Raw genomic sequence first — 24220 nt, forward strand, 5'->3', positions numbered from 1 at the left:
GTATCCTGAGGGTAATATGATGGATTGGATGTCAGAAACCAACATGATTATGTATTTGAAAACTGACAGACAGTGTTCTGATATTGAATATTCCTCTGGTTTTCTCCTTCTGAGCTGTTGTTCTGAAAGCTGTGGAGATACAGATGTGATGTGTGTGAACAAACAGTGCTGCATTGCAGCTGATTTATTCTGTGAATGTAAAGAATCTCAGTTTCTGATCGGTATCAATGAATGAATACGTGTTTGTGTGTAATACCGAGCAAATAACACACACTTCCTTTGGTGTGTGTGTGTCGCTTCAAACTGTTGCTCTTTCAAAGCTCATGACGGAGTTCTCAGTCTGGACATGAAAATAACACAAGATACACTCTTGAAAATAAATTAGCTTAAAAGGTTTTTCACAGCGACGCTACAGAAGAACCATTCGTGATTCCACAAAGAACCATCTCTTTCTTACTTTTTTATAATATTATATTTATAAAATACAAAAAAACTTTTTTAAGAGTGGACTACAGATAAAGTGAGAACAATTTCATTTTATTTAATAGAAGTGTTTGTTTATCATTTATTTGAAATGTTGATGTCACCATCACCAGGTCAAAAACTGTTGGATTATGTTGTATTTGCTAATAAACTGTGTTAGTTTTTGTTGTGAGTAATGAATGATTGCCGTCTATAGAAATGATTTTCTATCGTATTTGGTTTAGCAATCTAAAACATTCGTAAGGAATCAGTTTGAAGGTAAATTTTCTGTTTGAGGTGTAAATGAGATGAGTGTTTTTGGCTTTGACTTTTGTAATAGAAAAGTGAAAGTGACTGTAAATCTGAAGGAGGGACTTGAATCAGACAGGCAGAGCGGGCAGAGGACGTTCTGACCATCCTCTCATCATCTGATGTGGAGCAAAAAACGAATAAAATCAAAAACAATAAAGTTCACATATTTTAAGTGTTTGCTCTCAAAAGGAATGTGTTAAATAATTTCAACAGATTATGAGTCATTTTGTGTTTAATTTGTGTGAAATAAATAAAAGGGACAACACCAGGTTGAGTAATAAGTATCACAAAATGTCTTTAGTTGAGGACAGATTGTGCTCTTTTTAAAGTTCGACTGTAATATTTCAGTACACAACTATGGTTTACAGCGACGTTTTTTATCATCATAAAAGTGTATGTCGTCGCTGTACTTCCGAAACCTCGGATGTCCACACTCTTTTACAATGATCGCACACTGTGTTGTCAGTGTTAAAAACACTTTTTAATACCTTTTAGTAGATATTGGCAGACCCAGTGGCAAACATAAGAGGTGACGAATAATAATGATTTATGGCAAAAAACTAAAATCACCAAATATGGAGATGCAAGGTTTGAGAAGGACTGCAGCGATATGTATAATGTGTAATGCATAAATGTGCTTTGACACTTTTTTATTTGGTATAAAGATATTCACTTTAAAGGAACTGTTGGAGAGAATTAAAATACGACTGTGTTTTTTTCCTCAGAGTGAATGAAATTGCTGGTCTGACATCTTTACTCCTCCGTCAGAAGCAGCTGCGGTGAAGCTTCACAGAATCTTTATCTGGATCTTCGGTTCCTCTCGATCGACTCCAGCAGAAATATTCAGACGCAAACGTTTCTCAAGCATCACCTGTGAAAGATGGAGGACCCATACAGAGAGCGGACGTCTTTGGCCAAAGGTGCCCGTGACATCGCCAAAGAGGCCAAGCGTCACGCTGTCAAAAAAGTTAACAAAGTGGCCGACCGCGCCTCGGACGAGTACTCGGGCCGCAACTACAGTCGCTTCGAAAACGACGAAGACGAGGGTGCAGATGAAGATTGTTATAATTACCAGGGCGGTCAGACGCGGCGTGACGACGACGAGGGATCCAGCGACGCCACCGAAGGCCATGACGACGAGGACGAAATATACGAGGGAGAATACCAGGGAGTGCCCGCAGGGGGCGGGGCTTCAGATGGGCGTGTCCAGATGGCGGTCGGCCAGCCGGTGGCGGATGGCATGAAGGACAGGAGAGAGCTGGAGAAAGAGCGAGAGGCAGATGAAGAAGAGCTGGCTCAGCAGTATGAACTGATCATTCAGGAATGTGGACACGGACGCTTTCAGTGGCAGCTCTTCTTCGTGCTGGGGTTGGCGCTCATGTCGGACGGTGTGGAAGTGTTCGTGGTGGGTTTCGTTCTGCCCAGCGCTGAGACGGACATGTGTGTGCCCAACTCAAGAGCAGGATGGCTGGGTAAGTCGTCAACTAATCAGTCTACATAGGCAGTTGTCTTCTTAGGCTACGAGATAATAATGATAATAATGCACGAGTTAACAACGACACGATAGGCAAAGGAGAATAAAAATATGCAGCATATATCAAGATCTAGATCTTACACATTTTTAATGCTTTTTAGGATTAAATGGATTATACGATTCAATGCATTTCTCTTGACCATGACTGATGTCTTGGATGTTTTTTCTGAGCTGAACTTGCTGCATTGCATTATGGGATTGATTTCCCTTCAAAGGAAGCATGGGATGCTGCTATAGAATTCGGCTAAAATGAGAACAATGATGCCGTCTGCCTTCTGGAACAGACTTAATGCCATAAGCTCCTGTAATGTCTTAAAATGCAGTCTATGTAGGAGGCTAGGCTGGTTTTCTATCGCCTCCTCAGTTGTTTCTCTTTGGACACACAACGCAAGCTCGGAAGATGACAAGCTGCTTTTTTACCTTTATTGTAATGAAGTTTTCGTTAGTGTGTGTATCTGTGTGTGGTTTGTTTGCGTCTGTAGCTGTGTGTGGTGTTTGCGTGTGTGTTTTGTGTGTGTGTGTGTGTGTGCGCGCGTGTGTTTTTGTGTGTGTCTGTGTGTGTTGATGTGTGTGTGCGTGTATGTGTGTGTGTGTGTGTGTTTGTGTGAGTGTGTGTTTGTGTGCGTGTGTGTTTTTTTTGTGTATGTGTGTGTAAGTGTGTGTGTGTGTGTGCGTGTGCATGTGTGTGTGTGTGTATGCATGTGTTCATGCGTGCGTGTGTATGTGTGTGCTTGCATATGTGAGTGTGTGTGGTGTTTGCTTGGCATTTGGGTAAAAGTGTGATTGTGTGTGTTTGTGTGTGTAGATGTTGTCGTTGTATAAAGGATTTGTTCAGTGATGTCTCTCGGGGTTTGAACGAGGTTGTCGTTTGGCAGGCGGTGATGCTGTACATGTGTGGGAAGATGTGCTTTGATCATATTTGCGTCTCTGTGAAATGTGCAGATCATATTAGAAACAAAGCAAATTAAAGATCAGACAAATGTTCTTTGGGGTATTACAGAAATCACAGCTGGCCGATTAAATACAGCGACATGTAGGTCCTTAACTGTTGCATGTGATGTATTGTAAGACATCTGTGAACTTCAGAGCGGATTATATTAGCAGTACAGAACAGAAATCATATGTTGTAACTGCACTGATCCAATAAATCACGGCCACGAATCATACAGATGTCTTTTAGACTTTTATTTTGCTCTCTCTTTCCTGTGTCGATCCGAAGATGTCACGGTCTAAGAAAGACACCGTGAAAACTACAAATAAAAGACATATACAACTTAAACACACCTCTTTTACAACAGAATCCCATAACAAATAGTCCAACTTGCCTCATTGTTACAATACAGACCACGTTACATTACACACATTAAAGCACATAAACTCAAACATAAAAATTATAACATGCAACAAATATAAACAAATACCGTGTGCGCCTTTAGGACCATATGCAGAGATTATACATTTTGAAGGAGCCGCACGTGTTACGACCTGTTCGCATCCATTGCTCTCTGACCCACAGTTCTTCACTCCCTCTCTTAGTCATGTGACGCATTACGCATTATTAAAGGAACATTACATACAGAAAAGCTTTTCATTTTTAAACACAATATAAACAATTTATAATCAACAATTTTCTCTAAACATTGTATTTTAACCATGTTTCAAAAAACCTCAATGAACTTTACAAATCATATCAATAAGCATTACAATATGTCATCGGACATTTACACTCCCATCAAATTACTATGATTTATGATGAACTTCAATAAATGTTTGAATAAATCCAGTAATTTTCAAAATCAAACATCAGAACAAATTGTGTTTTTACTTATCCATGTTCATGTTAAATGAGTACTTCAAATTCCATGCATTATTGCATTTAGAGATTACCACACAAATTTAGTTGTTTTCTACAAGCACAACCAATTTATGAATTGGACGTTCAAGAATAGAAAAATTATTGTTTTTGCTTTTGCCCTCTTTACTCGCCTTTCTATCGCCTAATTGAATTGTGACCTTTCGCACCAATCCATCTTCATCTGTACGAACATCAAGCACTCTTCCTAGTCTCCAGCCATTGCGTGGAAGTGCGTCCTCTTGGAGAATGACAACATCTCCGATTTTTACATTTCGTTTTGCGGAATGCCAGCGCTGTCTGAGTGCTATGTTTGCCAAGTACTCCCTTTTCCATCTACCCCAGAATTGCTCTGTCAAGTACTGGACTCTACGCCACCTTTTTTTGGAATAAAGGTCTTCTGCTTCAAATTTTCCTGGTGGTGGCAGCGGTACAGAAGCTTTCATGGTGAGCAAGTGGTTTGGGGTAAGAGGCTCTAGGCTCTTTGGGTCATTAATGGTATCAGTGGTGAGTGGACGGCAATTTATGATAGACATGGCTTCATAAAGGAAGGTTCTTAAGGAAGCATCATCTAATCTGCCAGCACTTTGAGAGAGGACCCAATTTAAGACACTCCTAATTGTTCTGATCTGCCTTTCCCAAATACCCCCCATGTGGCTGGCATCAGGTACAATGAATGTAAAGTCACATTGTTTTTGGGCTAAGTATGCAGTTAGTCTCTCTTTGTCCAACTCGTTAAGTGCCTTCGTCAGTTCATTCTTTGCCCCAATGAAATTTGTGCCTTGATCTGACCGGATTTCTCTTACAGCACCACGGATTGCTATAAAACTCCGCAGAGCATTTATGAAAGCATCAGTAGTAAGGTCTTCCAGCATTTCCACATGAATTGCTCTAGAAGAGAGACAGGTGAATATGAGGCCATATCTCTTGTACTCTTTACGGCCTTGCTTGGTGTGAAATGGCCCGAAACAATCCATGCCACAGTAGGAAAACGGTGGCGAGGGATCAACACGGTTAGCAGGTAGGTCTGCCATCTTCTGTGTTTCTGTTGGCCTGCGAGCTCTTCTGCATGTAACGCACTGCTTAATGTAGTTAGCTACAACTTTACTGCCACCAACAATCCAGTAACCGTTAGCTCTCAGTTCGTTAAGGGTTTGCCCTCTGCCTTGGTGTTGAGTTTTCTCATGGCAGTGACCCAAAATTAGACGTGTCACCGAACCATTCTTTGGCAGGATTATTGGATGCTTCAAGTCCAAAGGTGAGGAAGCTTTGGTTAAACGCCCCCCTACTCTGAGAACGCCATCGTGCAGCACTGGATCAAGCTGGAAAAATTGATTGTTATTTGGAAGTTTGCCATGACTTAGTGTTTCCATTTCTTTTTCGAATGCATCCTTTTGTGCCAATTTTATAAGCGCGACACCTGCTTTCTTTAAGTCCTCGACATTTATGGGCTTTGGGAATTTGTTTCCTTTAGCTAGTTGCTGGATTCGAGCGACCACTTTCAATGCTGTATGCCATTTTGAGAACCGACTGAATCTGTCCAAAAATTGTTCTTCCTTTTCTAGCTTGGTTTGTAGTACCTGTGTCACTTTTACTTCAGGATCACCCACCAAGAGCTCTGGATCTGACTCCGACGTGACAATCTCTCTTTCCCACAAAAACTTGGGTCCAGTAAACCAATTTGAACTGATCAACTCTGACACACTGAGGCCTCTGGAGGCATGGTCTGCTGGATTACTGTCACTATCAACGTAGTACCACTGTGCGGGGTCTGATGTTTCTCTGATTCTTTGAACTCTATTGGCTACAAAAACGTGGAACCTTCTAGCTTCATTATTGATATAGCCCAAGACTACTTTTGAGTCTGTCCAAAAATATTCTTGGTCGATTTTGAGTTCTAGCTCTTCCCTTAACATACTGCTGACTGCTGAAGAAACTACTGCAGCTGATAACTCAAGCCTGGGTATTGTCACAACTTTAGTGGGTGCAACCCTTGCTTTCCCAATGACTAAAGAGCAGTGTACTTTGTCTTCACTCAGCAATCGTATGTATGAGCACTGACCATACCCTTGACTACTCGCATCGGAAAAATGATGAAGTTCAATTCTCTGGGTCGTTTCCATTTTTCCAGATGTGATGCATCTTGGAATCTGAAGACCCTGCAGATTCTTTAGATCATTTAGCCAGCTTTCCCATCGTGGCTTTAATTCTTCTGGCAGTGGTTCATCCCATTCAATGCCCTTTCGGCACATGTCCTGTAGTATTTTCTTTCCCAGGAGGAGGAAAGGAGCTAGAAAGCCCAGTGGGTCAAACACAGAAGCTATAGTTGAGAGAATTCCCCGCCTCGTTGCTGGTTTCTCATCCAAAATAACTTTAAATGAGAAGGTGTCACTATTTGCACTCCACTTCACTCCTAACACAGTTTGGACTGGAAGGTCATCATGCCTGAGATCCACGTCATGCATTTCAGTTGCTCGTTCATTGTCAGGTATTGACTCCAAAACTTCTCTGTTATTGGAGATGAATTTATGAAGATGCAGTCTTCCTTTGGCACACACAGTTTGTGCTTCTCTCACTAGGTTTATGGCAGTGTCCACATCTTCAACACTGACGAGGCCATCGTCAACATAGAAATTTTTCCTTATGAAGTTGGCTGCTGCAGGATAGTCTTTCTCATTTTGGTTTGCAAGATGCTTCATTCCATAATTTGCGCAGCCAGGTGAGGATGCCGCTCCAAATAGATGGACTTTCATACGATATTCCTTTGGCTCAGAATTCGTATCCCCGTTCTCCCACCACAAGAAACGTAAATAATCTCTGTCCTCCTGGCTTACATGGAACCTGTGGAACATCTTCTCCACATCACAGATGACTGCTATAGGGTATTTGCGAAACCTGCAGAGCACTCCAGTCAGTCCATTTGTAAGATCTGGTCCAACGAGCAGATGATCATTTAGTGCAGTGCCATCATACTTGGCTGAACAGTCGAACACTACCCTAATTTTGTTTGGCTTTTTAGGGTGGTAAACACCTTGGTGAGGGATATACCACACATTTCCTGTTTCAGATTGTTGTTCAGCTCTCTCAGCATCACCATCCTTGAAAACACCTCCCATGAATTTGACATAGTCTTCCTTGAACTTTGGATTTTTCTCAAGCTTCCCTTTTAACCGCTTCAGCCGTGCCAAAGCCAACCGCTTATTTTCTGGCAGGTGTGGGCGTGTCCTAAAGGGTAGGGGCATTTCCAAGTGACCATCCGCATTGTAGTTTGTTTTCTCATTTAATAGTTGCATGAATTGTATGTCATCTTGTGACATGCTCCTTTCTCCAGGGTTGGTATCCTTGAAGTCTGATTCAAGAGCTCTGATGATGGTGGCTGGTGTCAATGGTGGAACTTCCTTGACGTGTACGCGATGGCACAGACCTATTACTTCTGTAGACTTTGCAACCTTTGGTGAGCTACCGACAATACTCCAACCTAAATCTGTCTTAATGGCATAGGGCTCATCTTCCCCTCCTGTGATGACTTGTCGTGGTGCCAGCGCTCTTGAGCAGTCGTAACCTATCAACAGTCCGACTTTGCAATCCATCAGCTTTGGCATTTCCTGCACTATACTGTTTAGATGATTCCACCTTTTTGCAGTCTGAGAGGTAGGTATGTGGGAACGTTCAAGAGGAATGAAATCTCTGGTATAGGCGGGTGGCAAGTTGACAAGACTTTGAGAGAGAAGCCCTTTAACTCGAAGCCCATTGACTCTCTCACTCTGAATAATGGAATCTTTTCCCATCATTGTGGTAAGCTTTAACTTAACTGGCTCTAGACTCGCACCTATCTCTTCACATACTTCTTTGTCTACAAAGGTGTTGCTGCTTTGGGTATCCAGTAAGGCATACACCAGGATCTGTTTTTCTGGATTTGTAGATGAAGAAATCCACACAGGAACTATCATGGATGTACTCCCACCACAACCTCTGTCAACAGAGCAAGAAAGGGAAGAAGTTGTTTCTTCTGTTTCGATAGCATGAGAGGATGTGTCTGCTGCAGCAGAAGAGCGTTCTTCATGAAGTGGGGTTGGATGACGTTTCTTACAAATGCTACAAATTGCCTTGCTTCTACACTCTCTCGAATTATGTCCTCGTCTAAGACACCCAAAGCAGAGATTGTTATCAAATATAAGCCTTTTCTTCTCTTCCACTGGCTTATTGGCAAACGTCTGACATTTGTGGATGGAGTGGCTGTCTCCACAACACAGGCATGGAACTGGCTCTGAAAATGGCGATGTGACATTTACTTTATTTGATTCCTTTGGTTGATTTTCACCGGCACTGTTCGACCTCATCACTGTACAGAACTTATCAGGTGCCTTTACATTTGTTATAAACGCGTTGGCCCTTTGGCGCTTTACGTCTCTGATGGGCCTTTCTTCTGTTGACTTCAAGGCATTAAAGGAAGTTACAGGGTTGCATGCCACTTCTGCCTCACGGGCCACAAATTCAGCAAACTCATTGAACTTAGGGTATTCCTCCGTTTCTCTTAAGTGCTTTGTGACATAACGGTTCCATTGAGAGGTTACCCAATCAGGGAGTTTTTGTACCATTCTCTGATTCTCTTCACAGTCATTTAACACCTGAAGTCCTTTGATGTGTGGCATAGCATTGTTGCAGGATATCAGGAAATCACTAAATTGTCTCAATTTAACTGACTCCCTAGAACTAATCTTGGGCCAGTTATTTAGTTTTTCTCTAAATGCCCGCTGTATTACAAAGGGATGACCATATCTAGAGTTCAATAGCTCCCATGCCTGTTCATAGGCTTTATCATCCTTTCGGAAAAAGCTTCCCTCCAGTACACATTTTGCTTCACCACTGATGTATTTCTTTAGATAGAATAACCTATCAACTGGATTTGTGCATCGTCTTTCAATCAAAGCTTTAAAACTTGAACTCCACTCTAAGAATGTAAGTGGATCGCCTGTAAAGACTGAGGGTTCGGGTGCTGGTAGTCTGGTAAGAACCATTGCGTCATGCAAGGCTTGTGCTAATGATCCATCATCGTTAGATTGATTTGGTTGCACTTTGTCAATGTTAATGAATGTCTGTTCCTTTTTCATTTCTTTAGGAGAATAAATGGGACTATTGGCCACTTCACTACCTGTGGTTCTACTTTCGTCACTAGAATCAGCTTCAGAGTATGCTTTAAGCTTTGCGGCTATTACTTGTAGATCTCTTTGGTTTTCCAGTCTCTTTAGCTCCTGTTTTTGTGCAGCTATAGCTTCTTCCATCTTAATTTCAGCCTGTTTTGCTGCGAGTTGTGCTGCACATTCTGCTCTTTTTGCTGCGATGCTTAGGTTTTCGGACGAACATTTTGAATGGCTACTTTGGACAGTGTGTTTTGATTTTGTACTTCCAAATATTGAGTTGGCGTACTCTTTATCCAGCACCATGTGAATTCTTGCATTTTCTCCTGTAGCATCAAATTCCTCTAACCCGACTTCACACATACGTACTTTCAGTAGCCTCATTAGGTCTGCTGTTACTGCTGTACAGGAATCCATCTTCCTTCTAATTTCGGTAGAAGGTGCTGTTTGAGAACGAATGGTTTCATACATTTCTTTTACTTGTGTCTCCAGTCCTTCTACGGCATCCATCATTTTACTTAAGTCTTCCTCAGAACACTCATCCTTTATTTTGACACGTGTATCTTTCGCTTGATCTTTCCAACTTTCATAAAGCTTGATCCACTTAATCTCCTTTTGAGAAATTTCTTGCTGCTTAAGCTCCAGCATTTTTTCAGTTAGTTTTCTTTCCCTTGAAGACTTTCTTGGTTCTTTTTTAGAAGGGGCAGAAGTAGAACCTTTCTCTACTTCTTGTATTGTTTCTAACTCTGTCTGACTGGTCTCCATTTGCTCACCTTGCAACAACCTTTCATTATTTGACATTGTGCCTGGCACTTTATCTTCTTCTTGTTTAATTATTTTTTAGCTCTACTTTATATACTCTTTGAGACCAAGACAGTGATAACTGAAAAATCCCAGTAACACTTAAAATACCATTTAAGAACTCAGATCATATAACAGAGCAAGAACATTAACAACAGTTGAATTGTACGATGTAGATAATAATAGAAAGTGTAAATGTAATGATAATCAAATAAACACAATTATATTTCAATGAAACGTTTCCCTTTTATCAAAGTCCTTTTAAATGTCCAGAAATTTTAAAGTTAACAGTCAAACCTGATGTTTGTATGGTCGCACTCTTCTTCCGGTATTGAGTAACGTCACACAGTAACGCTGAACTCTGAAGATTTTGCCGAAGATTTGCGGCGATGTTGTCAACACAGGTAATTCACGCCCTCTCCTGGTAAGACGCGATATCTCTAAAGATGCCAGAAACCAACACTCCCGGTCATCTGTCGATCAGCAAACCGAAGCTCCGCCTACACCAGCGATATCGTCTTTTCTCTTATGGCGTCTTTCTTTACTCTGTACTCTCGTCGACTTCGACGGTACGTTTTCACTGTAACTGCACTGATCCAATAAATCACGGCCACGAATCATACAGATGTCTTTTAGACTTTTATTTTGCTCTCTCTTTCCTGTGTCGATCCGAAGATGTCACGGTCTAAGAAAGACACCGTGAAAACTACAAATAAAAGACATATACAACTTAAACACACCTCTTTTACAACAGAATCCCATAACAAATAGTCCAACTTGCCTCATTGTTACAATACAGACCACGTTACATTACACACATTAAAGCACATAAACTCAAACATAAAAATTATAACATGCAACAAATATAAACAAATACCGTGTGCGCCTTTAGGACCATATGCAGAGATTATACATTTTGAAGGAGCCGCACGTGTTACGACCTGTTCGCATCCATTGCTCTCTGACCCACAGTTCTTCACTCCCTCTCTTAGTCATGTGACGCATTACGCATTATTAAAGGAACATTACATACAGAAAAGCTTTTCATTTTTAAACACAATATAAACAATTTATAATCAACAATTTTCTCTAAACATTGTATTTTAACCATGTTTCAAAAAACCTCAATGAACTTTACAAATCATATCAATAAGCATTACAATATGTCATCGGACATTTACATATGTCAAAACATAATGTGCTGTGTAGAATTAAATAGTTTCTTTGCGGAAACAAATACATTTGTGATTTAAAATAAATATATAAAAATGTATTGTGCATTCCAAGTAATATCAATCAAACTGAAGTTGGTTTGTTTAAAGTAAAAATAACTTCTAACTGTTATCTGTTTTTGCATATGAACTCTTTAATTTTAGAGGCTGATTCAACAAACAATCACTTAAATCCGTCTTTTTAAATCGGTAATTCCAAAGTTTTATTAATTTATGGTATTTCTTTATTTTATAGAAATCTCTCTCTCTCTTTCTCTCTCTCTGATTGGTTCGTTCGTGCTGATCAATACTCTGCACTTAAGTCTTGATTAGCAAACCTCTTCTTGAGATACGTGTGTTCCAATCACACACACACACACACACACACACACACACAGGCTGATGTCTTTGTTTTTATTTCCTGTAGTGTCACCTGCTCTTGGTCTGTTGTTGAGTGTGCTGCAGAGCTTCTGTTATCTCTCATCTTCATTCTTCTCTTCTTCATTCTTCTCTTCATTCGTCCTGCAGTAAAATCTTGTTTATTGACCCCCCCTCCCGTAATCACTCGTCCTGTTTTCTGTCCTTCTTCTGTTTCTGTCCTCTTTGTAACCGCAGTACACAATGACGCACTCTTTCTGCTTAATGACCACTATAACCATAACAACAGAGAACGCACACCCACACACACACACACACACACACACATACACGCACGCACGCACACACACACACACACACGCGTACACTTGCTGCGGATTGGAAACAAGAACTTAACACAGTACATGTAAAACGCACACAATCAGCTGCAGTAAGTGAGCCCTCGGGATCAATAAATCTGATCGATAAATTAGACGTCAGGTGGAGCGGATGGAGCCATTCCACAGCCGCTGATAAACAGAGCTGTCAATCACACACACAAACACAACTGCAAGTGTGTGTTATTTCAATGGTATTATGCACACACAAACACTGTGTCTAGAAAGAAAAAAGAAAGAATTAAGATGTAGTAAATGGGATGTTAGTGATTCAGTGTGGCCATTATCCCAGTGATCACAGTGGCAGTGTTAGAGAGAGAGAGAGAGAGAGAGAGAGAGGATGTGTGATCAAGAGAGGTGAGACGCTGCTCTACTGAAGGACCCCTGAGAGGCGTCTGTAATGTGCCCGACACTTTCTGATTTCACGCTTTACTGCTCTCTCTCTCTCTCTCTCTCTCTCTCTCATCCTGCTGCAGCATCAGCAACATCAGATGTACAGCTCAAGCGAATGTGTGTGTCTGTGTGGTATGTTTCATTATTTTGTTTGCTGACAAAAGCCCCCCCCCCATAATTGTTTACATAATAAACAAAATCTTTCTGTAAGATGTATAAAAACACACCTTCAGTGAGTAGAGTTAGTAGAAAAGTTCTCTTTTCTCAGGTGACACCCTGAGATGCATTTTCATGAGTTCACATCTCTTCTCGCATCAACTCTTATTGGCTGTCACTCATATGGATCTCACGATCAGAATAAAGTTCAAAATGATGCAGTGTTTCTGTGCCTGAACGGGAGGCTGTAATGAAACGGAGTCGTCAGCGCTGTCAGATGTAATGAATGACCAGCGCAGCCCATCACGTCTGCGCAGGCAGATAACGCAGGCAGAGCAAACGCGAGGGTGAAGAAGACTGCAACCAGCACTGATAGGAAGATAAATTAATCTTTGTCATTTCATTGGTTCAACTCGTGGAGACAGACCGCTTTTTGCTTTCTACCATGAAGCAAATTAGCATTTTTATAGGCGTATGGTGTGCGAGTGGACAGCGGTGGATTTATGGTGTGTGCGCCGGCTTTACTTACACTGACCATAGCACACATCTCACTGCTCATCTCACACGCACTTCTGTCACACACATCAGCTTACTGACAAGTGCACTTCATATTCACTTCATATATTTTTTATCCGTAAAAATAGGGAACTAATATCAAGGAATTTTTCATAAACATTTTTACAGTTGTTTAACCTGCACTTTACATTTTGCACTGCATTAAATTGCATTTTATAATTAACCGAAATGTCTGTAAAATAAAGGAAAATGTCCTGGGGATTTTCTGCCAGTTCTTTATCCGTTTTTTAACGGGATTTTTTAACAGTGTGTGTTATTTCTGTAGCTGAGCTTTTCTATGAGAGCAATACTGATCCATATTCTCAACATGATCAATAAGTAATATCAATCCTGATCAATACTACAGTCCACACACCACATCTCATTTAAACACAGGAGGAATATTTGAAAACATGTAAATGTGTGAGTGTGTGCGAGTAAGTGAGAGAGAGAGAGAAAGAGAGAGAGAGAGAGAGAGAGAGGTACAGTTTGTGTTGAAAGTGAAGGATTGTGTGCATTGCAACCCAGAAAGAAACACACAATTTTTATTGAAGTGTAAAAATATTCAGTATTTGATGTATCCTGACATATCTCTCTCTGTTTGTGTTGTGTAGGTAGTGTTGTGTATTTAGGAATGATGGTGGGGGCGTTCTTCTGGGGCGGTCTGTCAGATAAAGTGGGCCGAAGACAGTGTCTGCTGGTGTGTATGTCAGTCAACGGTTTCTTCGCCTTCCTGTCGTCTTTCGTTCAGGGCTACAGCACGTTCCTCTTCTGTCGGATGCTGGCGGGATTTGGGTGAGTCTGTTCCTCTGCAAACTAAGAAATGACCCGTCTTGCACTTTGATTTCCAAACGCTGTTTTTGTCATTTTATTTGATCTCTTCAGTCGGATGATTTTTATACTGAGGATGTGCGGCCGCAAAAGCTACCTTGACATGGAACCAAATATTCTTTATTTTTATATACAGTATATATAAAAAAAATGTCCATGCTGTTAGTGTCAACGTATTTGATAGAAAATGAACAGTTACACAATAAGTTTGTGTGATTGTTTGTGTGATCACTATTGAAGGCTGAGACAGAACCAAATCATCTCTGCTGCATAGCTGCATTTCTCCAGTCGGCAAAGATAGTAATGTAGTGATTTTATCTAGTTCTGCCACTATGGTATTTCTGCGCTGTGTTGGAGATGATAGCGTGTCTCTAGTAGAATCGGTTACAAACATGAACCCTGCACCATCTAATGTGTTGTGTCTGAACTCACTGTCATTCAATTCAATGTAATTTAATTTCATAGCGCTTTTACAATCTGCACGCCATCACAGCAGATATACAAGAAAACCAAGATGAACAAAAATGTAACAAACACAAAAAAATAATTATAATAAAAAATCAGATAAAGCTTGAAAGTAATATGGAAATATTTCATATTTTATCTTACCACTAAGAGTGCTTAACAGCTGTGAAAGTTTAACCTCTTTACAATGCACAACTTTTACTAGTAAGGGCAAAGAGGAGATACAAACACGCACGGTGTGTAGAAAATACAGTCCTGTATATACATTGCATTACATCTAAAACAAACCCTAATATTCGTTTTAGCCGTGTCATATTACCCCTTTAAGGTCTGTCCACTTATGTGGAATGTTAAAGCGGGCCTGGTAAAGATGATTGATGGGTCGCATTTGGCAGGCGGGCCCATGACGGTACAGATAGACCATCTCTCTTTCTTGTAGCTTTTAGTTGTTTTTACCTCCTGGCACAGGTTCATAATTTAAGAGCTGTGTGTGTCGTCTCACTGGCTGTATCGAGCGGACGCTAAAGGGTTTTATTGCTAATTGAATTTGTTGAAGCTCTCGGCCGGGCAGCAGCAGCAGAAGCTCACAGACTCCAGACTCATTTAACGCCATCACTTCTGATGGACACTCCTGAGGCCGGAGTCAAAGGTCACGCTGGTCAACAATGATTCACCTATACTGTTATCTGTATATGTGATTAGGTGTTAGGGCTGAAACGATTAGTCGACATTGTCGACAAATATTCTTGTTGTTGAGTAGTCGTTTGATTATGTGACTTAATTTAAGGGCACTAATTTTTTAGTAGCACTAGAGTATAATGCAATCTTCCCGAATGCTATCTCAGAAGAAGGACACACAGCGAGAATTATGTCTGAGTACAAACAAATGCGACAAGTACCAAATTGAAAACAAAAAATGCGGTTGTGTGCAATGCATGCAAGGCGGAACTTGCCTTTCACGGCAGCACAACCTGCATGCTGGAGCATTTAAAAAGGAAACATCCCGGAGCAGGAGAGAGGTGACTTTTCTCCATCTAGAGCTAAATAACTAACTTAGCGATAAATCTTTTTATGAGAGAATGCAATAATAATAGCAATGATAATAACAACAATAATCATATAAATACATTAATGTTATTATTTGTTTTGCAAATTATAAAGCTTTGATCGACTTAAATTGTCAAGCCTGATTTGATTATTATAACACTATTAGGTATTATATGAGAGGAAAATGATTTTAAGAGAGGGACGTTAAGTGATAGGAATCTTGCCTTTATTTTTAAAAATATTTTCTTCTGTTACTTGCTATTTTTCATTAACTCTATCACCGACATTGATGATTGATCTCGTCATTAAAAAAAAAAAACGGTTCCCCGCCAAAGACGTTATTACTGGAATCAGTGTTTATAGTGTGGTACAGCAGGTGGCGCTGTTACACACATTTTGGAAAAGGCACAGAATCCCAGAACCTATATTTCTTATCGGTTTTTAATGATTGTTCTGAGTGTAATCTGGGCGGAAATCTTTCACAAAAAAACGTTAATTATCTCAATATTATCTTTTAATCAAAGTGGTGCATTTTTGAAGAAACCTACCCACATATAAGGAGTGATAAAAAAGAACAAAACAAGATTGAAGAATAGGGTCTCCATTGTTTAAAAGCAGAGACTCTTTTCTTTCATTGGACATATTGTTTGTCTATATATTTTTTACAGAAAATGTACTGTGAGCCATTAAAGTTTGGTTAAAATGTTAAAAAACATTGGTGTAGGCTGTAACTTTAGGCTGGCGGGGAAAGAGTTAAACTGAACTGTTTACATTTAAAAAATAAAATTGGTCTGTAATGTACCTGATTTATTTATTTATTTGTATTTAAAACTTTGTAGAGAGTATTTGTGTGATTCGAGTTGGACAGAATCAGCAAACTTAAAGAGAGTAACCAGTTGGTTCAAGTTCATTAAAGCAAATTTCAAAAGCTGAATTCATTTTATTTATTACGTAAATTATGTATAACTCAATGTTTTAACTAGTTGCAAAAGCTGAATAATCATTAAAAATGTACCAATTAGTCATTAAAATAATAGACAATTAGTATATTAATCGGTCTAATAATCGTTAGATTAATCGACTATCAAAATAATCGTTTGTTGCAGCCCTATTAGCTTACATGTATTCGTGTATTTACAGTATGTATTACCCAGTATATGTATATGAGCGCTGGTCTAGTTTGGTTTATGCTGGCTGGTGCTGGTTCCTTTCTGCTACTTTAGCTTCCGTTTAAAAGCATTTTACAGACATTTACACCTGTTATGAATGAAGTGTTACAGTTGTCCGGGGTTCGCCCTGATGTGTGCTATATATCACAGGGAGATGAGAGATGTGGAGTATTGATTCTCTCTGGACCGAGATCGGAGATCAGAGAGAGATGTATTGATTTTTTAGGTCCGACTGTTGAAGAGAATTTGTCCATCCATCTTCTTTCCTCCTCATGCTTTTGTTATTTACTTAATTTTTCTCGTTGCAAGCTGATGCTTGACATGTGAGTTTCATGTAATATTTGAATCATTATCTTTCACAAATGTGCACAAAATGCATTTCCAACATGAAATGTGCCATTTCTGTGCCACTTCAGAAATCTGTCAGAAACCTTAAATATAAGTCACAGCGCAAACTCATTTCTGTCATTAACTCCACTCTTAACATGATTTATGGCCATCAACCAATTTTAGGATCTTGTTTTGCTGTTGTGATGCAAAAGGATGTTGGTCCGAACAAATGTTCTGCTGATGTAAATGTCATTGTGCTATTTCACTGTGTGTTTTTCAGGATCGGCGGGGCGGTTCCTATCGTCTTCTCATACTTCGCTGAGTTTCTGGCCCGTGAGAAGCGAGGAGAACATCTCAGCTGGTTGTGTATGTTTTGGATGGTGGGTGGGATCTACGCCTCTGCCATGGCCTGGGCCATTATACCACACTATGGTGAGTGACAGCACCGACTGACCAATAGTTCAAGAGCTCCACTGCGATTTGTAGCCCGTATAACCAGTTAATGAGCAGCATTTATTATAGAGGTGTGATCTAAAAATTAAGGTTCCTAAAATGTTCTTTGGTTGTGTGGTTCCATAAAGAAGCTCATGGTTTTGCTACAGTGGCCATAGTTTTACCATGGTATTTACAGTAAAATCGTGGTCATACGAATGAATCAATACACCCCCAAAAAACTATAGTTTTACTTTAATAGAACCATGATTAGTCTTATGGAATTCACATATGTATTTATTGTAAAATCATTTTTAAGTGAACATAAATTAAAAGCAAAGAAACAAATATCATGTATGAATACCCCGACATTTAAATTAAGTATCATAATTTCATGTGTTATTGGCAGATTTTGAAGATTTTTTATTCAAAAGTTAATTTTTGTTGAACATGTGTCTCTTTGGAGTGTCAGCTTTCCTGTAGCTCAGTGGTACGAGCATTGTGTTTACAACGCAAGGTTGTGGGTTGGATTGCACATGCCTATGTATAAAGGTAAAGGATAATGCAGTGCAAGTCGCTTTGGATAAAACGCAGAAATGTAAAATGTAAAGCTCATTTTCCATGAATGAATATGAACAGGATGAGAGTGAGTGAAGAACGTGCGGTTCTCTGGGTTCATTGAGGTCAGTTGATCAGCGTCTCTTGTTTGAGGTCAGGTGTGTTATACGGTTCTGCCGCAGTGACTCCAGCGCTGCAGGAATGAGGCGAGCGGACGATGAAGAGCCACTTAGATGTGTGTGTGAAACAATTCAGATGCACACGTAGTTGTTTTTAAAGTTGATACTAACATGGTCACGATTTGTTGATTTGAATGAAACTCTCTGTTTATTTAGAAACTGACAAGCTTACAGAAGGAAGTTTAGATAAATGAATCTCTGCAAAACTACAAACATCTGTGTGTGTGCCTGAGTAGGTGTGTCTGTCTGTGTGTGTCTGTGTGTATGTACTGGTTTGTGTGTTTAAAGTCAGTGGGGAAAGAATCCTCTTCATAACACACATAATCTATATAATGAGATTCTCTGTGGCCACTGATATACACGCACTCATGAGGTTATCTCTGTCACACACACACACACACACACACTATGATTATGTAGGTCTGTAATGACTGATCAGGTCTTTATAACTTCAGTCTGGACTCTTAATGGTGGTCTCAGCCTGTAGGGTTTATGGGATGTGAGAGGGTTGAATTGCTTGATAGTGATCAAACACAAAGAGAGAGAGAGAGAGAGAGAGAGAGAGGTGATGAGAAGAGAGAGACCGACTGCTTCCACATTCATCAACCTTCTGTATATAAGGATGCCGTCTTACTTCAGTGTGTGAAACTGTGTAAGATGTTTCAGTAATGAATCGTGGTGTATTGTTATTGAGATGTGAGACAGATTCTCTTCAGACTGTCGTGGGATTGTCCTCATTTATAGTGCTATACGTGTACTTCATCGACATTTATATGTAAATGAGACATGACAACTGCGCTGTGTCTCCTTAGCTTTGAAAAGCTGCGAAACATTCTGTTTTCTGTGAATGACTGTATGATTCAGGACAGAATGATTGTAATCTTCATTATTGATGATGATCGATTTTGAGCTGGAGAAGAGTATAAGAGAGAAAGAACGAGAAGGTGGGAGAGGGGAACAGAGAGGGAATGAAAAAAGAGTGTGTGTGAGAGAGAGAGAAAGAGAGAGAGAGAGAGAGAGAGAGAGAGACTGAGAGAGGGCTCTAAGGCTGTAATATAATGTCTGATGTGTGTGGTAATGTTTCTCTGTGTCCCTGCGGCCTCTTACAGCCCAGAGTAAATAAAACTACATTAGACTCCCTAAGACATTAATGCTCATAGACCAGAGAGAGAGTGTGTGTGTGTGTGTGTGTGTGTGTGTGTGACCTGAATGCACACCAACTCATGGGGACTTGTGTGACTGTGAGGACCAAAATTGAGCTCCCTGGGGCCAAAAAAGCTTAAAATTGTACAGAACAATGATTTTCTGTTTTCTATGATCTGTAGGTTTATGGGATAAAATATACAGCTAGTACAGTATAAAAATGGCCTATGGACTGTCCCCACAGAGATAATAAACCAGACGTTTGTTTGTGTGTGCTTGTGTGTGTTTGTGTGTGTACGCGTCTGAGCATGTGAGTGTGTATGTATTAGTGTGGGTGTTTGTTTGTGAATGTATGTATGTGTGTGTGTATTCTTATCATCTATATAATAAAGCACTGCATTTGACAAAATTTGCTAAACAACAAGTAATTAAGTAATGAATATATTTACGTTTATATTTATCAATATAAATATTGATTAAGATTTTTTCGCACAAAATGTTGGTTGAAGATCTTTTTAAATTCCTGTTGTTCACTATGAACACCTGCTGCTTCGTATGTGTTGTTTGGTAAATGTAAATAAACGAATATGAAAAATAAGAAGTTCTGTGAGAATCAAAAAGCTTTTATGCATGCATTGATGTTTCCATATTTTTTAATTAAACAAAATGAGTTCAGAGATGACAGAATATGTGGGTCTTTATTTCACTGGTTTCTTTAAACAGTTTTCTGGTCTGAGACGCTTTTGTCCTCTAAGGCGTTTCTCGACAGCTCCAGCGCTCAGCGTTTCTCTCTCACACACCATATGGTCCCGCTCCGCCTCTAGACGTTCTCTGCAGCCGTGTGGAAAATGAAGCAACTTTAATGATTATTTTTCAGATTATTTGCGTGTGTGTTAGTCCTGGAGGAGTTCTTAATAGGCTCTCTCAGTCTCTTCTTCACAAACACACACACACAAACTTATTGACTGTGACATTCACTCGCTGAGTGTTCCTCAAGCGCTCTTGGAAATTACTTTGCATTTTGTGGTGGGTTGGAATGGTTTTGATCGTCGCTAACAAAAGAACGATCTTGATTTGGAACAGCTTCCTCCTAGCGACCATCCATAACACCTTAGCAACCACACACTAAAATGATTAAAACAACTCGGAGTCAGAAAACCAGATCTTTGTCTTTGTATGAAGTTAAACAAAACATGTGTTTGTCTGTGTGCAGGATGGAGCTTCAGTATGGGTTCAGCGTATCAGTTTCACAGTTGGAGAGTGTTTGTTGTCGTCTGCGCTCTTCCCTGCGTCTCTGCAGTCGTGGCTCTGACGTTTATGCCAGAGAGTCCTCGTTTCTACCTGGAGGTAACGTGTGTTTGTGTGTCTCTCTGTGCTGTGCTGGTGTGTTGTTTTGTAAACACTTCCTTTCGTGTACAGGTTGGGAAACACGATGAGGCCTGGATGGTTCTTAAACAGATTCATGACACCAACATGCGAGCTCGTGGAGAACCTGAGAAAGTGTTTACTGTAAGTTAAACAAACACGCTCGCACACACACACACACACACACACACACACACACACACGCACACACACATGTTGGGTTTCCATGTTTTATATAAACGTAATGTTTTTTATACTGTACAAACTGTGTGTTATATTACCTAGACCACCCCATAAACCTTACAATCACACAAAACTTTCTGCTCTTTTAGATTTTCAAAAAAAGTTAAAGGAGAAGTTCACTTTCAAAATAAATCTTCATGATAATTTACTCACCCTCATGTCATCCAAGATGTTTATGTTTTTGTTTCTTTAGTCGAAAAGAAATGAAGGTTTTTGATGAAAACATTCCAGGATTTTTCTCCATATAGTGGACTTCACTGGACTCCAAACGCTTGAAGGTCATAATGGGCTTTCAACCATATCAGACCATGAATAAAGGTCTCATCTCGATCGGTCATTATAAAATAAAAGTATATGCTTTTTAAACACAAATGATCCCCTTGCTCTGTTCTGCGACTTCACAAAATACGTAATTACGTTTTATAAGTGTATACATTTTTTTTTAAGTCCGATTGTTTCACTAGATAAGTCTGATATGGTTTAAAGCCCTTTGAAGCTGCACTGAAACTGTTATTTTGACCTTCAACCGTTTAGAGTCAATATAGAGAAAGTCCACCATATAGAGAACAATCCTGGAATGTTTTCATTAAAAACTTTCATTTCTATTCCACTAAAGAAACAAATACATAAACATCTTGGATGACATGGAGGTGATTAAATTATCATGAAGATTTATTTTGAAAGTGAACTTCCACATGATTTATAAGCTTGTTATCTAATGGGGAACAAAAAATGTCCCCACAAGGATTTTGGATATCTTTATTGGGACATTTGTCCCCATAAAGTAGAGTTTACCCTCCCACAAACACACACACACTGTATCTGAATTTACATACAATCCACCCTAAATAATACGGCAGATGAAAAAAAAAACTGTATGTTGACAATAGCGTGCCAAAATTTCCACAGACATTTTCAACTGTACATCTATGCATAATTGTTCAGCTTATATTACCCACAATCCCCATGCGTTTATAGTGGTTTTATAGATGTATTTATGTATTTATATGGATGTGTCCAATTTGATTCATTAATACAGCAGGTATCTCAAACATGTGAGCGTCACACTGCTGCTGTAATGTGTCTTATCACCCCCTGCAGGTGAATCGTATAAAAACCCCCAAACAGCTGGATGAGCTGGTGGAGATGCAGTCAGAATCCACCAACCCAGCGCTCAAAGTTTTATTCAGAATCAAGAGTGAACTTCATGGAGTGAGTGAAGAAAACACTGATCCAACATCAGCCGTCTGAATCCACACCATCTGCCCACACATTGACATTTAATACAGTTCTCACATCGGCCTATAAATAAGCCTTGGATACATGCACCACACCTACTCGTTTTATAAATAAATACATCTTTTATTATTGGATTCTGTTTGTATGTCTACAGACTGCAATGTTGGCCACACATTAGAAAAATCATGTTTACTGCACCATATAAATCCCCTTTGAGCTGCATCTTATTGCCAAATTGAGAGCAGGTGGACAAAAACAGGCATTTTGCAACAAAAATCTGCACTTTCAGACTAAACGTGTTGTTATCGCGTCCACATGGTGCACATAACAGATGAAATATTCTGCTGAATCACTTTTTGCTTTAGTATTTCTTAATGGTCTGTGTTGGTGGTACTTGTGCTTTATACATTGTGTGTGTGTGTGTGTGTAGATCTGGCGGACGTTCCTGAAGTGTTGGGAATACCCTGTCAAGGACAACACTGTGAAGTTGGCCATCGTCTGGTTCTCGCTGTCATTTGGGTGAGACAGTTTGGCTCTGATATCTGCTGTCTGATTGGCTTGGCCGACACCTGATTCGCGCCCCCTGTAGTTACACGAGTTACGCCGAGGCCTGATTATAGATATCAGACAGTGTTTGTGTAGCATTTATAATACAATAAAACCACATTTCTATTCTGTTCTGTTCTATTCTATTTGGTTGTTATAGGCAGCCAGAATTTTTATTTTCACTTTTTCACGCTTCGTCCCCCTCTGGCACTGTAATGAAGTGTTGTCGTATAATCATCATGTTTTAAGTGATTGTCTCGCTGCGGTTAGGCCCAGAGGCGGAGCTGCTTGAGGGGGCCCAGTCACTGTTTAATTACTGTATTTACTGAAGCTCAAGTCTTGATGGACGTGTTCAGAGACCCAGCTCTGTACGATGCTTTACAAGCTTGCTTTTTTAATCTTCTTAAAAATTATATTCTGTTCTATAATGAGAACCTGTGCAGGGCGCCAAATTCTCTTACGTTTCAAAAGTTTCTAAATTATAAAATGAACCACTGTATCAAATTTCCTATGTTTGAGAAATGTGTTCATTTAGGTTATTTATTTAGTACGTTTTTAATAATTTGATACGATTCTTGTGTTGTTAATAATTGCATGTCTTTATTCTGTAATAGACACACACTTCAATACAAAATAAGAGTACACACACACACACACACACACATGGTTTATTATCTCCATAGGCCTTGTGATTTTTATACTGTACTATAAACTGTATATTTTATCCCCTTAACCTAAAGTTCATAGAAAACGTCGTGTATTTTTAGATTAAAAAAAAATATTGTTCTGTACAATTTATAAGCTTTTTTCCCTGTTGGGACCTCAATTTTGGTCCCCACAGTGACACGAGTCCCCGTGTGTTGGTTTAGGTCCCCACCGGGATATAAAAACAAGGCCACGACACACACACGTACACGTACACAAATGTTGTTGTAATTAAAGAGGGAGCAGATGTCTGTGTCACAGCTCTCTTTCAGAATGAAACACACACTGAGAACCACAAATTAATTAAGAACTGCTGTCACCTGTCACCTGTGTGACACACACACACACACACACACACACACTGTGAGTCGTTTCGAAATAACATTTCACTGAGCACCTCAGGGTCCACGCTGATGTCATTCTCTATGCACAGGTATTATGGTCTGTCTGTCTGGTTCCCTGATGTGATAAAGCACCTGCAGGCCGATGACTACGCCTCTCGAGTGAAGATCCACAATAATGAAAGAACCGAAGACTTCACATTTAATTTCACTCTGGAGAACCAGATTCATAAGAATGGAGTTTTCATCAATGACAGGTATTTTAATCTCCTTTATGATTTTAATCATGTGATTCTGTGATGTTCATTTTCATACCTCAGGTTGTTTATATGTTTTGTCCTGCTGCAGATGTTAGTATATCATTTTCATTTATATATTAAACATATATCTTATATATTAATGTTCAGATCGAGGATGGAAGGATGAAATATATGGCGTTAAACTAAATGCAAAAAAAC

General features: G+C 39.7%; 2 protein-coding genes across 6 annotated transcripts in view; one reads left to right on the plus strand and one right to left on the minus strand.

The window, feature by feature from the left end:
* Positions 1–24220, plus strand: part of LOC130407689 (synaptic vesicle glycoprotein 2C-like) — a 38966-nt gene that overhangs the window by 7985 nt on the left and 6761 nt on the right. For all 5 annotated transcript variants that reach the window (XM_056730825.1, XM_056730826.1, XM_056730827.1 and 2 more), the window contains 8 exons: positions 1500–2246; positions 13784–13964; positions 17292–17443; positions 20537–20670; positions 20743–20832; positions 22033–22143; positions 22601–22689; positions 23855–24019. In XM_056730825.1, the coding sequence (XP_056586803.1) occupies positions 1655–2246; positions 13784–13964; positions 17292–17443; positions 20537–20670; positions 20743–20832; positions 22033–22143; positions 22601–22689; positions 23855–24019 (1514 nt within the window). In that variant the 5' untranslated portion in view covers positions 1500–1654. The remainder of the gene's footprint in view (positions 1–1499; positions 2247–13783; positions 13965–17291; positions 17444–20536; positions 20671–20742; positions 20833–22032; positions 22144–22600; positions 22690–23854; positions 24020–24220) is intronic.
* LOC130407688 (uncharacterized) lies at positions 3479–11274 on the minus strand. The gene is made up of 2 exons (XM_056730824.1): positions 10977–11274; positions 3479–10805 (listed from the first exon to the last, which is right to left on the minus strand). The coding sequence occupies exon 2, from the start codon at positions 10097–10099 to the stop codon at positions 4205–4207; it is 5895 nt and encodes a 1964-aa protein (XP_056586802.1). The 5' UTR covers positions 10100–10805; positions 10977–11274; the 3' UTR covers positions 3479–4204.

This window comes from Triplophysa dalaica, chromosome 19 (assembly GCF_015846415.1).
Source record: "Triplophysa dalaica isolate WHDGS20190420 chromosome 19, ASM1584641v1, whole genome shotgun sequence".
Taxonomy (NCBI): domain Eukaryota; kingdom Metazoa; phylum Chordata; class Actinopteri; order Cypriniformes; family Nemacheilidae; genus Triplophysa; species Triplophysa dalaica.

What these genes read in the sequence shown, in the direction of transcription:
- LOC130407688 (XM_056730824.1), bottom strand. Translation starts at nt 10,099, where the DNA reads ATGTCAAATAATGAAAGGTTGTTGCAAGGTGAGCAAATGGAGACCAGT.